Below are 13,997 nucleotides of genomic sequence, written 5' to 3'. Positions count from 1 at the left end.
ATAAATAGATTCCTTACTAGGCATATTAATAGAGAACTCTGAGTAATAATTGATTTAAACTACAATAAACTACAGAACCATATTTCCCGAACCCCTCAGAAGCCGTACAAAAGTGTCGGGATAATGGAGGAGCTAAGGGAGAGGGAAGTAAATTGCTGGGAAGGAGCCTGGGTATGAACTTGGGGGTTGTTGGGTATGGGTGAGAAAAGTATGGAACAGGTTTTGGGGGGATGTGAGGGGGGGGCTGGGGATGGATTGTTAGGGAGCTTCCCCCATGCAGACCCTGGCAGACCTCTAGCCTCTCCAATTCAGTCAGGCACATCTGCCCCTGTCCCCATGTGTTCCTGCATCCCCATGTGTCCTTGCACCCACAGTCCACATGTCCTTCCATCCCACATCAGACGCCCATTTCCCCCATCCCCATGTGGTGCTGCATCCCCTCCCCACCCCTATGTGGCTGTATAACCCCTCCCCCTGTCCCCATGTGTGTCTGTGCCCCCACCCAGCCATTCCCCTGTCCCTGTGCAGCTCTGCACCCTGTCCCCCATCACCATGTGGCCCTGTGCCTTCACTCCTATTCGGCCCCTGCTCCAGTCTGTTCTCCCTCACTAGCCCTTATGATCCCCTGGCTCCTGACCTGACCCGCTGCAAAGAAGGCAGGCCTCTTTCTCTTCCCTCGCTGGCTGGGAGCTACTGCTTTGTTCTGTTGCCACAGCACCCCCTCATGGGCAAAAAGGGGAACTGCAGCAACATTTAGGCAGAAGCATTTTTCTGCGCAAAAAAATAAAAGTATGCGGGGCTTATTAATTATACATGCGCGCAGTAGCACAGAATTCCCCCAGGTGTATAATACTGCCTCCCTACTCCTACTTGTTATTTCCCTGCTTATACATCAGAGGATCACATTTGGCCTCTTAGCTGGGAAGTGAGGGGAAGCATGAACAACAAAAGCAAGAAATCTAAGTTACACTTTGTGTGTTTAATTTTTTTTAAATGTTACAATGAAATACAGGAGAATACTAACCTTTGAGTGATTGCACAAGTCTATTCCGATTTAGATGTGTGAGTGCCCCAAGCACAGCTGTTTGAGATTCTTCCCCTAGTGGTATCTGTAGGCTTGGCACTGGCACCCCCTGGTGTCACACGCTCATAGCGCCGGTTTAAGGGGCTCCCGCCGAGACCATGCTCCTCAGTTCCTTCTTATCACCTATGCAGCTGTCGGAACTTCCCCCCTCTTGCCTTTAAAATAAAGTGCTTTTAGTGGTTTCCACTGTTCCTTCATAGTAAATAGTTAGTTCCATAGTGTAGTAGTTTAGTTTAGGACTGTGATTCCTCTTCATACTCGGAGAGGTGGTCTGTCCCTCCCCGGGTGCCGGGGTTTAAACCGTGCTCTTTGTGCGGCAAGCCTATGCCTACTAGTGACCCTCACTTGAGTTGTCTCAAGTGTTTGGGAGAGGGTCATAGAAAAGAGCGCTGCAACATCTGCTGGGAATTTAAGCCCCATACGCAGAAGGACACAGCAACAAGGCTGAAAGTCCTACTTACGGAGATGGCACTGAGACCTGCCTCAGCACTGAGTACTTGGGCATGAGTGCAAAGTGCACTGCCAGCAGGTAGGGGCTCTCAGCACTGGTCCTCCTCAACAGTGCCAAAGAAGCAGCAGCGCCAGGGCAACCAGGAGAAGACTCGCTCGCCAGCACTGAAGGCAGACAAGCGTGCACAGTGGGATAGAGCAAGACCCATGCAGGGCTGTTCTCCCTCCTTGGTACTGCGACAACCGCTGGCAGAGACACCAACGCAGGCACCACAGACCCCAGTAGCGCTTGACTAACCGATGGGTCAGCACCTGGCGAACCAGTTTGTAATGCCATTGACCCCAGAAGCCTACTCCACTGCGAAGGAGCTAATGACTCTCAGTGCCGAGTCCTGCCGGGACACAGGAAGCGGCACCAGCGGTGCCACTCAGTGGCATCGAGGTATTGACTGCCTTTAAGCCGATTTCAAGACCAGCCTCTAGGAGAAACCCACCCCCCTTCATTGCCTCACCAGAAATGTCTCCATGGCACCGATCGCTGGCACCAGGAGGATCGGCCCCACTGTGGTCACCTAGGTGGTTGTCTGCGGCGGCGTCTTCATCGAGCTCTGACTCGGGATTAGATTATTCAAGACATTGGCACAGAAGGGAAGCTCCACGCCAGTCCCCACAGGCAACGCTGCCGTTGGGAGCGCCAGGAGCAGGAATGACCCAAGGGACCTGGCCTATGGGCCTGTGGGGTCCAGTGCCCCTGCAATGGCCTTTTTAGAACCCCTGGGGTTTTCCCCTAGGCCAAGGGATTGGCTTACACTGCTCCTACTCAGCGTGCTCAGACTGTAGCGGCAGCCTTGGTGCACAGAGGCCCTCCAGAGCCAACCCCCCGGACCAGTGCAGGAGCAGATCCCAGCACCATTGCCGGCACCAATACCACTACCCAAGTCTGTGAACCCAGGGAAGACACAGCAGGGCATGCTATGGCAGCGCACACCTCTTCCTCAGCCTCTCCAGAGGACAAGCTCCTGCGCAGAATCTTTCCTACCGCAGGATGATTTAAGGGCCCACCAAGACTTGTTAAGGAGGGTGGCCTCTAATCTTGGATTGTAGGCAGAGGTTGTCAAGGAAACTTCAGACAGGTTTCTGGATCTTCTGTCAGCTGCAGGAGTGATTGCACACTCTGCTAAGGTGGCCCTGCCTCTACACAATGCCCTTTTGGGACCAATTAAGGCCATTTGGCAGACTCCTGCCTCTATTCCACCCCCAGCAAAGAGGACAGAAAGGAAGTACTTTGTGCCTGCCAAGGGCTGTGAGTTTCTGTTCTCTCATCCTCCTCCCTGGTCCCTCGTGATGGCAGCTGCCAAGGTCAGATGGGGTCTACTCCCGAGCCAAAGGAACCTAAGAAAAAGGATCGTCTGGGGAAAAATTCGTATTCCATGGGGGGGCTCCAGTTGAGGATAACTAACCAGCAAGTGCTGCTGGATTGCCATGATAATAATATGTGGGAGGCAATGAACAAATACGGAGACAGACTTCCCCAGGCTAGTGAGCAGGAGTATGCTACACTTGTGGATGAGGGCAAAACAGTAGCCAGAGCCTCCTTGCAGAGACCTTGACACTGCAGACTCGATGGCTAGATCTATGGCCACAGCTGGGATTGTGTGTAGGAGCTCGTGGTTACAGGTGGCAGGGTTCCCCCAAGAAGTTCAGCAGGCAATGCAAGATCTGCCATTTGAGGGACCTTTTGCTTTTTTCGGAGCGGACAGACGTCAGGTTCCACAGGGTTAAAGACACCAAGGCAACATTGAAGTCCCTGGGCTTGAAGTCCCAGTTGCAGCCTAGGAGGCAATATAGGCCGCAGCAATATGGCCGTTTTTACCCGCACCAGAATCGTTACGATCATAGGAGGCGTAGGAACAAGGGTTCTGGGTGTAGGCCACGCCTGCCTTCTCCTCCTCTGCAGGGCCTTCTCAATCAGCCCAGCATCACTTGGGCGCCTCGAAACACCCATTTTGAGGAGAGCATACCAATTCATCATGATCCAGTTTATCCCTTTTTTTTCCACAGTCTTTCCCACTTCCTCCAGGCCTGGAAATGGATCACCAGCAACCGCTGGGTTCTAAACACTGTTAAGTTTGGTTATACCCTCCAGTTTATTTCACTCCCACCTTCCGCATCCCTCCTTCAGGGGCCCTTCTCACAAGCTTCTGCTAGAGCAAGAAATTCAGTCTCTCCTTGAAATGGGAGAGGTGGAGGAGGTCCCAGGTCATCTAAAGGGAAAGAGGTTTTACTCCTGTTGTTTTTTTGATTCCCATGGCCAAGGGAGGTCTCAGACCTATCTTAGACCTGCATCATCTCAACCGATATCTCAAGAGGTTGAAGTTCCGTATAGTCTCCTTGGGATCGATCATCCCATCACTGGATCTAGGGGATTGGTATGTTGTCCTCGACTTAAGATGCATACTTCCACATATCGATTTTCTAAGGCCACAGAAAATTCCTGAAGTTCTTGGCAAACCAGCGATCTGCAGCCCTGCCATTGGGCCTCTCAGCGGCCCCAAGAGTCTTTACCAATGCATGGCAGTGGTGGCGGCTTTTCCCAGAAGAAGAGCTCATGTATTCTCGTACCTCGACGACTGGCTCATCAAGGGCAGGTCTCAAGCACAAGTGTAGGCTGACATTTCCCTTATCCAGTCAACCTTCCAGGCACTGGGACTTCTCATCAATGTCCAGAAGTCAACCCTGGTACCCTTGCAGAGGATAGAATTCATAGGAGCAGTCCTAGACTCTCAATGGGCGAAGGCCTTTCTGCCAGAAGATCACTTCCAGGCGATCGTGGACCTGATGTGTCACATGCAGTCCCAACCAATCACCACGGTCAGGCTCTGCTTGAGTCTACTCGGCCACGTGGCTTCGTGCACGTATGTCGTTCAGCATGCGAGGCTCAGACTCAGACCTCTCCAAGCCTGGTTGTCTACGGTGTACTCCCCTGCAAGACACCACCTGGACAGGGCGGTCACTGTGCCCCCTCAATCCTTGGTTCTCTATTGTGGTGGTTGGATCACCGAGTAGTCTGCGAAGGGATTCCCTTCACAAAGCCTCAGCCATCGGTATTCCCAATCTCCAGTGCCTCGGATCTGGGCTGAGGAGTCACCTAGGGTTGCTCAAAACACAAAGTCAGTGGTCAGCAGAGGACCTACTGCTCCATATCAACGTCAGGGAGCTCAGGATAGTCCGTCTGGCATGCCAGGCATTCTTACCCCACATCACAAACAAAACAGTCTCGATCCTCGAGGACAATGCATCAGCCATGTATTACATAAACAGGCAAGGAGGGGCTCGCTCTTCTCTCCTGTGTCAAGAAGCAATCTGTCTATGGGAATTCTGCATTATTCACTCGATTGAGATCGAGGCCTCTTACCTGCAAGGGGTGCAGAACCAGCTTGTGGACAGGCCCAGCAGATCCTTTTCAACACATCACAAGTGGAGTCTGCACCCAAATATCGCAATGAGCGTTTTCCTCCAGTGGGGCTTTCCCCACATAGACCTGTTTGCCACACAGTCCAACAGGAAGTGCCATCAGTTCTGCTCCCTGAGGGGTCACAGCCCAGGCTCCGTGACAGATGCTTTCCTACAGGTTGTCACATCACCTGTTCTATGCCTTTCCCCCTATTCTGTTAATCCACAAGGTGGTGACAAAAATCAAACACGACCGGGCTCGGGTCATCCTGATAGCTACAGCATGGTCCCATGGTACGCCAGCATGGTACGCCACCCTTGTTTGTCTCTCCCTTGGGGCTCCGATCGAGCTTCCTCTGTGCCTGGACCTGATCTCACAAGACCGCTGTTGGCTTCTGCATCAGAATCCTCAGCACCCTGCATTTAACGGCCTGGAATCTGCATGGCTGAACCTTGATGAGCAGACTTGTTCAGAGCAGGTCCGTAGAATTCTCTTACACAGCAGGAAGCCCTCCACGAGGTCGGCATACTGTGCAAAGTGGAAGCGATTCTCCCTCTGGTCTGTAGCTAAGGGAGTTGTGCCCATGCAAGCTTTGATCCATCTTATCTTGGACTACCTCTTGTCATTAAAGGAGCAAGGCCTAGCCCTTGCCTCGCTGAAGGTCCACCTGGCAGCCATTTCAGCATTCCACCTAAAGATTGACAGTCATTTTTTTTCTCACGAAATGGTAATTCGCTTACTCAAAGGTCTGGAGAAGATATTTCCACAGATAAGGGAACCTCCCCCTGTGTGGGGACTTGAATCTGCTCCTCTCAAAGTTGACGGGACCACCATTTGATCTGCTGGCAGCGTGTTCTCTGCTGCACCTTTCATGCAAGACGGCCGCCTTGATGGTGATTACTTTGGCAAGGAGGGTTTAGGAGATCTGAGCCCTCACAGCAGAACCACCATATACAATTTTCTTTAAAGATAAGGTACAGCTGGGGCCGCAACTGAAATTCCTACCAAAGGTCGTGTCCCAATTCCACTACAACCAGCCTATATTTCTACCGGTCTTCTACCCTAAGCCTCATGCGAATAGGGAAAGGCAACGACTGTGCTCCCTGGTGTGCTCTGGCGTTTTATATTGAAAGAATCAAATGATTTCACAGGTCATCCCAGCTCTTTGTGGCTATGGGTGATAGAATGAAAGGGCTTCTGGTGTCCCAGAGGATCTCATCTTGGATCACATCCTGTATAGGAACATGCTATGACCTCGCAGGCACTCCCCGTCCGTTGAACTTAACGGCCCACTCCACAAGTTCCCAAGCCTCTTCGGCAGCCTTCTTAGCGCAGGTTCCAATCCTGGACATATGCAGACCGGCAACATAGTCCTCCGTGCATACCTTTATAATACACTATGCTATCATACAGCAGGCGAGAGACAATGCCCTCTTTGGATGGTGGTCCTACAGTCAGCTTGTACTTGATCTCCAAGCCCACCTCCAGATCTACTGCTCGCTGGTCGCCTAAATTGGAATGGACATGTGCAATCACTCGAAGAAAAAAGTTACCTACTTTCGTAACTGTTCTTTGAGATGTGTTGCATGTGTCCGTTCCAAGACCCGCCCGCCAGCCTCTCTCTCAGAGAGGTCGTCGGTAAGAAGGAACTGAGGAGCACAGGCTCGGCGGGAGCCCCTTATACCGGTGCTATAAGCATGTGACACCAGGGGATGCCAGTGCCAAGCCTACAGGTACCACTAGGGGAGAAATCTCCAGCGTCTGTGCTCGGGGCGCTCGTAGGCCTATATCAGAATGGACACGTGTAATACATCTCAAAGAAGAACAGTTACGAAAGGTAGGTAACCGTGTTTTTCATAACTTTAAAGAATAAAATGGGGTGTTAGGTTTGGTTTGAATCGTAGGTGGTGGTCACCTTAGTTTAGTAGTTTTACTACTTTGGGTAGCAGATGGTTCAGCAAATTTTCCGAGCCTTAACTGTATAGGACAGTCCATAGCACTCCTAACCTTGTACTGATTTGTTCACCAGTTCTTCTGCTATCGGAATTTCCTTGACGGAAAGGAACTTGCATAACTTACACCCAAGAGCCGTTATCCTTATGTAACAGCCTCTTCTCTTTCTGTTTACATTGAAGAGATGTTATCCTTATGTAACAGAAAGACAAGAGGCTGTTACACCCAAGAGGAGTTATCCTTATGCCAGTTATGGAAGACTAAACTTGTCCTGTGGGTTTGTATCTTCTAGGGGGCCAAGAGCAAAGCCAGTCTGCCCAATTTCCTGGATCATATAATTGCTTCTGTGGTGGAGAATAAGAAGACATCTGATGCTGCAAAACGAGCAAGTAACTTGGCTGATACACAGAGAGAGGTGAAGGAAATGGTAATGGGATTAAACGTGCTGGATCCCCACACCTCCCATTCCTGGCTGTGTGATGGAAGGCTCTTGTGTCTTCATGACCCCAGCAATAAAAACAACTGGAAGATCTTCAGGGAGTGTTGGAAACAGGGCCAGGTAAGAGAAAATAAATAGGCAGGTTTTCTCATTGGAGACCCTGGTGCCGGTATTTTGAAAGCAGTATTGCACTGATAGCCTGCGGGCTGCTTTAAGCTCTTCTAATCCTACTCTTGAAGGTCAGTGACTGTGCAATTTTGTGTGAAGTATGAGGAAGGGTATAAAATAAAATTGAATTTTGTGGCATTCCATATGACTATTTGAGAGGAATGTTTCTTAACATATAGCAACAGATGCTATTAGGTTAGAAGTGTAGATTTATTTATTTACATAGACGTTGCTTCCCTGGATCCCTTTGGGATGGGGAGGATGTAGAATCAGACTAACCTCCAAGGACAGCTGCACATTGAAACTGAAATTTTATTTGGTGACTTGCCTCTTAATCGCTCTTTTGCTTGATGTGCAAGGATTGGATTTATATGTAAAAGGAAACTGATTTCTGGTGACTTTCTTCTGTGTGGTGTTGGCCAAGAATTTCCCAGTTCTTGAGAATGAGAGTGAGTTGGCTGGATATGCAATAAATTTAGCAAATCATGGAATGAGCACCTGCCTTTCTTTCCTCAGCCTGTGCTGGTCTCGGGAGTCCATAAGAAGCTGAAGTCAGAGCTCTGGAAACCAGAGGCCTTCAGCCTAGAATTTGGAGACCAGGATGTTGATCTGGTGAACTGCAGGAACTGCGCCATAATTTCAGATGTGAAAGTGCGTGACTTCTGGGATGGCTTTGAAATCATTTCCAGTAAGTGCAGGCTGATGGCAGAATAGCACATTTCATTATTTTACTTCTCTCTCCCCCTTCTTCCCCCCCTCGGTAGATTGTTTTTGTGTTCTAACTGATGCCCCTCTTGCTGTAAAGTCCATGCTGCTCCTTAAATAACTGGGGCTTACTACAGAGTGGATGATGGAACAGTGGAGAATAAGGTTAGGCTAAGTGCAGCTTGGCCTATCAAACGATTTCAAACAGCAGATAACTCAGGTTTACAGTAGTGTGTATTGATGCACCTGTCAAAGAGGATCAGTATCCTAGGAGGTCAGTACTCTAATGTTTCTGTTTAGAGACCATGTGGGATGTCTTTGAATTTCTCTCCTACTGCTTTTTGTCTTTACCTCTTTCTTCTGTGCTGTTATAATTGCTTCTGTGGAAAAGCTAAGTTGAAGTTAGTTTTACATTTCACAAATGATAAAAAATCTTACTGCCTCCATTTTTGCCTTCCCCGGTAATAAGTTTCCAAAATTTTGGCTCTGCCGCTGTCTCCCACACTTCATCCTTGAGGTTGGCTACTTCAGAGCTCTGGAAGAATGTATGTAGTAGTCAAGGCATATTGGTGGAGGACAAGTGTTTGAAGTGGCTCTCTGCTAGTTTCTTGAATACCTCCTTCAGATGTGGGAGGTTTGGCAACAGGAAGGAATTTTCAGTGTAATCTAGATCCAGAGATGATTTCTTGGGCAAACTATGGTATGTTGACAGCAAACTGTAGAGAGGGAATAGTATTGTCAGAAGGGGTGCAAGGTGCTCCCAGACATCTTTCACCTGACAAAATGGGCATGCATTCATATCACAGCAATTGTAAAATGTCTTACTCTATGAATATGCTGTATTCTGTGAAACGGGGAGGTATGCATTCCAGCTGGTGTTCAACATATTGGTTGCTACCTTTGAGTAAGAGCGTCACCCAGATGTATGATTGTCTAAGAAGCACATTACTCGTTCCTTGCATTGGGCAGAAAGGATTTTGGGGTGGGTTGGAAGCAGTCCAAGTTGGCAAAAGTGATATAGGGTGGGATTTTCAAAATCACTCAACATTGACCTAAATCTGCTGCTGTTGAAGTCAATGGTAAAACTTTGACCTCAGTGGAAGTAGAATAAGGGTGAATGATTAAGAAAACTCCACCTTTCAGGCCCAGAAAAGTTCTGCAGGGTGAGATTTAGCAGGTTTGAGGGATCCCTCAGCCTCTGTTTTGGGGGTGTAGTGTCTCTCCCCCTCCTCTTTTTGATGAGTCAAAACTTGTTTTTTGTTTTTGTTTGTTTGTATATTCTAGTAGTGCCTAAGAGCCCAAACTGAGGTCAGGGTCCATTGTATGCTGGGCAGTATACGAAGTCTCTGCCTGAAGGAGTTTACAATCTTAATAAATAATACAAAGGGCGGTGGGAAAGGATGTAACATGCTGAGTAAAATTTGTCTGTCTCTTGCAGAGCGTCTGAGGTCGGATGATGGGCAGCCAATGGTACTGAAACTAAAAGACTGGCCTCCAGGGGAGGATTTTAGAGACATGATGCCTACAAGGTAAGTGAGCTGAACAGCAGAACTTACAGGATTCTGTGTTACACTTGTGCTTATTCAGCAATATAGTTCTGTTGGTGCTGTCGTCCTACTCCTGTACTCTCTGCTGTACCTCTTTAGGTTTGAGGATTTGATGGAGAACCTCCCTCTCCCAGAGTATACCAAGAGGGATGGCAGACTGAATCTGGCCTCTAGACTGCCGAGTTACTTTGTACGGCCTGATCTGGGTCCCAAAATGTACAACGCATATGGTATGTGTAAAAAGGTCTGGAGAAGGCCTTTTTTTACTATTCTTTACCACATTGTCTCTATCCTTTGAGCTGTGTCCAGTGAATAATTGGAACATACAGAAGCTAGTGCAATGAACTGTCCTACAGTGCATTAGCTTATATCATAGTGTTGGTCTAATAAGACACTTGTGCCTTTAAATTTGCTTATTTTTTTCTCCATAAGATGCCATGTATATTTTTGGCTCCTACTGTGCATGGTGATAGCTCTTTAGAAATGTGTGTAAACTAGTATTAATATACACAAGAATAATGATATGTAGCTTTAAGAATCAGAGGGGAAACTGTGTTAGTCTGTATCCACAAAAACAATGAGGAATCCAGTGGCACCTTAAAGTTTAACAGATTTATTTGAGCATAAGCTTTCGTGGGTAAAAAACCCACTTTTTCAGATGCAAGAAGTGGGTTTTTTACTCACAAAAGCTTATGCTCAAATAAATCTGTTAGTCTTTAAGGTGCCACCAGACTCCACGTTGATATGTAGCTTTATATTCCATGACTGTTAATGCACTAGGAGGATCTGATGACCTGAGTATTGAGAATTTAAGATACTTGTCTTGCAACCCCCTAAGGATACCTTTACTCACAGGGAATAGCCCCATTGATTTAAATGGAACTACTTATGTGCTTAAAAATTAGCATGTGTATATAAGTGTTTCCAGTATCACGGGCTAGAACTGTGTATTTATCAAACTTTTTTCTTAATGACATAAAATCATTGTCTCCCCAAAATCTCTTCAGTGTTAACAATGAAAAGTTATTTAGGCCTTAAATACATTAAAGAAGTTATTGTAAACTTTTTTGTACAGTGTCCAAAAATTTCAAAAATAGCATAAAGTTAGGGTCCTGATCCCATATTTAGACAGAGAAGGGAGGGATTTTCAAAGCCACCTATGTGATTTATGAGCGTAAGTCCCACTTCAATCTACAAACACTGATGGAGAAATATAGCCTAGTTGAAGAACTTCATTTCTTTACTTGTGGAAGTTCAGTATATCAGAAGTGGGGTTTGGTTGCAAATATATCAATGGCTGTTCTCTTGTCAAACACAAAACTGACTCTTATCTCAGTAAGCATGTTAATGAGGCTCTGGGCTTGTTTTTTTAGCATAGAAGCACATTTTAAATACGAAATTTCTGACTAGAAAAAAAATCTAATATCTGAAATCTCCACTTTAGAGATTTAGAACTATAAAGTGGAAAGAGTAAAGAACTAGCAACATGTAAATACAATCTGATTTTGACTTTAAAAAAACATTTTTCTAAAAAAAAAAAAAAATCAAAAACCTGCATGATTTTATCCACGCCCAAAACTAAAGATGATTCTTCAAGCATAGCACATACCTCTGCCCCCACAAAGTAGGCACATGGAAGGAAAATACTGGCTTAACTTTAAAAGTAAATTGCAAAGGTTTTGCTAAAAGTTTAACTTTGCAAGATAAATGAGGTGTAGAGTTTTTTATAGTCAGGGTAACTAACCATTGGAAGGAACAACAGGCCTAAGGATACAGTGGATTCTCCATCACTTGAAGCCTTTAAATCAGGATTAGTTGTTTTCTAAAACATATGGTTTAGCACAATCACAAGGTACGGGCTTAAAAAGTACCACATATAAAGGAATTAAAACAGAGGTTTACAATAATGCGGTTCTTTCCAATCTTTGTTTATGGTGCTTGGTGCTACTCAAGCCATGGAATCAACATGATCTGAAGGTCACGTTTTCCAGTATTTTGAGAGAATTGTCTTAGATGTTTGCTTATACAGCACCCAAAGTGTTCCAGAAACTGTACAGAGTTTAGTCTAATCCGGCAACATAGAGATGGAGGATAGACTGCAACAAAAAGCAAACTGATCAGCAGTGAAGGCTAACTTATTTTGTCTGATTTTCATTATTTTTATTATCTTTTATTAACTTCTTGGGTGGATAGGGAATGAAAGGAGATGGACAGATTTATTTAAAATACTGTTTTAAATTTTAAAACAGTTATCAATATCTTTTTCCTCTCTTAGAATATGAGTTTGTAGGACTCTTTAAACTGCACTTCAACTTTTGCAATAAAAGCTCATACATACTTCAGTGTTCTATGCTATTTGGATACAAAGGTGTTCGTTTTTTAAAAATGAAAAAGCGAAAACATAACCAAGAGTAGTTTCCCAATAAATGAGTACTCGCTGTTTTACTCAGCCTAGTTATGGGCCCCAGGAAAATAAAAAAGGAATAAATATTCACCCTCAATATACTATGAAGGTAGCATGAATACAGAAAATACTTATTAAAATTATTTCTCTGTGTTCATACACAGACCTGAAGAAGAGCTCTGTATACGCTCCAAGGCTCGTGTCTCTTGCCAACAGAAGTTGGATTCAGTAAAAGATACTATCTCACCCACCTTGACTCTCTAATATCCAGGGACCAAAATGGTTACAACACCACTGCATACATATGCTTTCTTCACAGCTTAAAAAAAAAAAAAGGGAAAAAAGCTTTTGAGATGTATTTCAATTCTATAAATAAATGGCTATGACCTTTGCACGTTAGTCCATAAACTAAAAGTATACCTACTTCTGGAAAGAAAATCCTTTTTCCTTATCCTGCGTTGGCAAGGCTTTCATATCTAAAAATTTTAGACACCCAGGTTTGAAAATTCTGACACCAGTTCAGCGCTAAAATAGACATCTGAATAAAAATGGCCTGAATTTAAAAGGTGCTGAGCAACTGCAGTTCCTGTTCACTTCAGTGGGATTTATGCATGCACAGCACCCTTGAAAATCAGGTCACTTTTATTTAGCTTCCTAAATCAATGTTTAGTGCCTAATTTCAGGCATCCAGGTTTGAAAATTTTGGCCTTGGTCTTTATAAGTGGAAAATAATTAATTTAGATCTTCCAGATTCTTTCTGCTCCAATATAAAAGTTCAGCCTTCAAAATGAAAAAGACTCCTCCTCCTCCTCCTAAACTGAATCGTTAAATCCATGTTCCCTATTACAGATTTATCTTAAAACCTGTTTTTTCATTAGTCACGTGATGTAAAATATGGTTCTTGTCTTCTGACGCTTTTATAATCACAATATTAGATGACTGTAGCAATCCATCCAGGCAAATGTTCTAATGCCTGGAGCACAACAGGTGAGGCTGGAAGCCTGTAAACTTTCTTCTTTGCAGGAGACCTAAAATTTGGTTTTAGCAGGTTCTGAATACCATGAATTACAGTTCCATTGTACCTTCTATTCCAGGAGTGGGCAAACTTTTTGGCCCAAGAGCCACATCATAGAATATCAGGGTTGGAAGGGACCTCAGGAGGTCATCTAGTCCAACCCCCTGCTCAAAGCAGGACCAATCCCCAACTAAATCATCCCAGCCAGGGCTTTGTCAAGCCTGACCTTAAAAATCTCTAAGGAAGGAGATTCCACCACCTCCCTAGGTAATGCATTCCAGTGTTTCACCACCCTCCTAGTGAAAGATTTTCCTAATATCCAGCCTAAACCTCCCCCACTGCAACTTGAGACCATTACTCCTTGTTCTGTCATCAGCTACCACTGAGAACAGTCTAGATCCATCCTCTTTGGAACCCCCTTTCAGATAATTGAAAGCAGCTATCAAATCCCCCCTCATTCTTCTCTTCTGCAGACTAAATAATCCCAGTCCCCGCAGCCTCTTCTCATAAATCATGGCCACGGTTTCCTGTTCCCGGCCAATGGGAGCTGTGGGGGGCGGTGCCTGCAGGCGAGGGCAGTGCACAGAGCCCTCTGCCCCAGAGGCTGCAGGGACATGGCGCCGGCTGCTTCTGGGAGCGGCGCGAGGCCCGGGGTGTCATGGGGGTGGCAATTCTGCGGGCCGGATCCAAAGCCCTGATGGGCTGGATGCGGCCCGTGGGCGGTAGTTTGCCCATCCCTGTTCTATTTTCGTACTATGTAAAATCTTTCTTGTAATAT

The 13,997-nt window shown here is 46.0% G+C and overlaps 1 protein-coding gene across 2 annotated transcripts in view; it reads left to right on the top strand.

Annotated features, from left to right (window-relative positions):
- The window catches only part of KDM3B (lysine demethylase 3B), a 132,435-nt gene that overhangs the window by 109,711 nt on the left and 8,727 nt on the right, over positions 1 to 13,997 (top strand). For both annotated transcript variants that reach the window (XM_073355003.2, XM_073355005.1), the window contains 4 exons: positions 7,234 to 7,500; positions 8,065 to 8,236; positions 9,692 to 9,782; positions 9,900 to 10,030. In XM_073355003.2, coding sequence (XP_073211104.1) covers positions 7,234 to 7,500; positions 8,065 to 8,236; positions 9,692 to 9,782; positions 9,900 to 10,030 — 661 coding nt within the window. The remainder of the gene's footprint in view (positions 1 to 7,233; positions 7,501 to 8,064; positions 8,237 to 9,691; positions 9,783 to 9,899; positions 10,031 to 13,997) is intronic.

This window comes from Lepidochelys kempii, chromosome 8 (assembly GCF_965140285.1).
Source record: "Lepidochelys kempii isolate rLepKem1 chromosome 8, rLepKem1.hap1, whole genome shotgun sequence".
Classification (NCBI taxonomy): domain Eukaryota; kingdom Metazoa; phylum Chordata; order Testudines; family Cheloniidae; genus Lepidochelys; species Lepidochelys kempii.
This window is presented reverse-complemented; position numbering and strand designations above follow the sequence as displayed.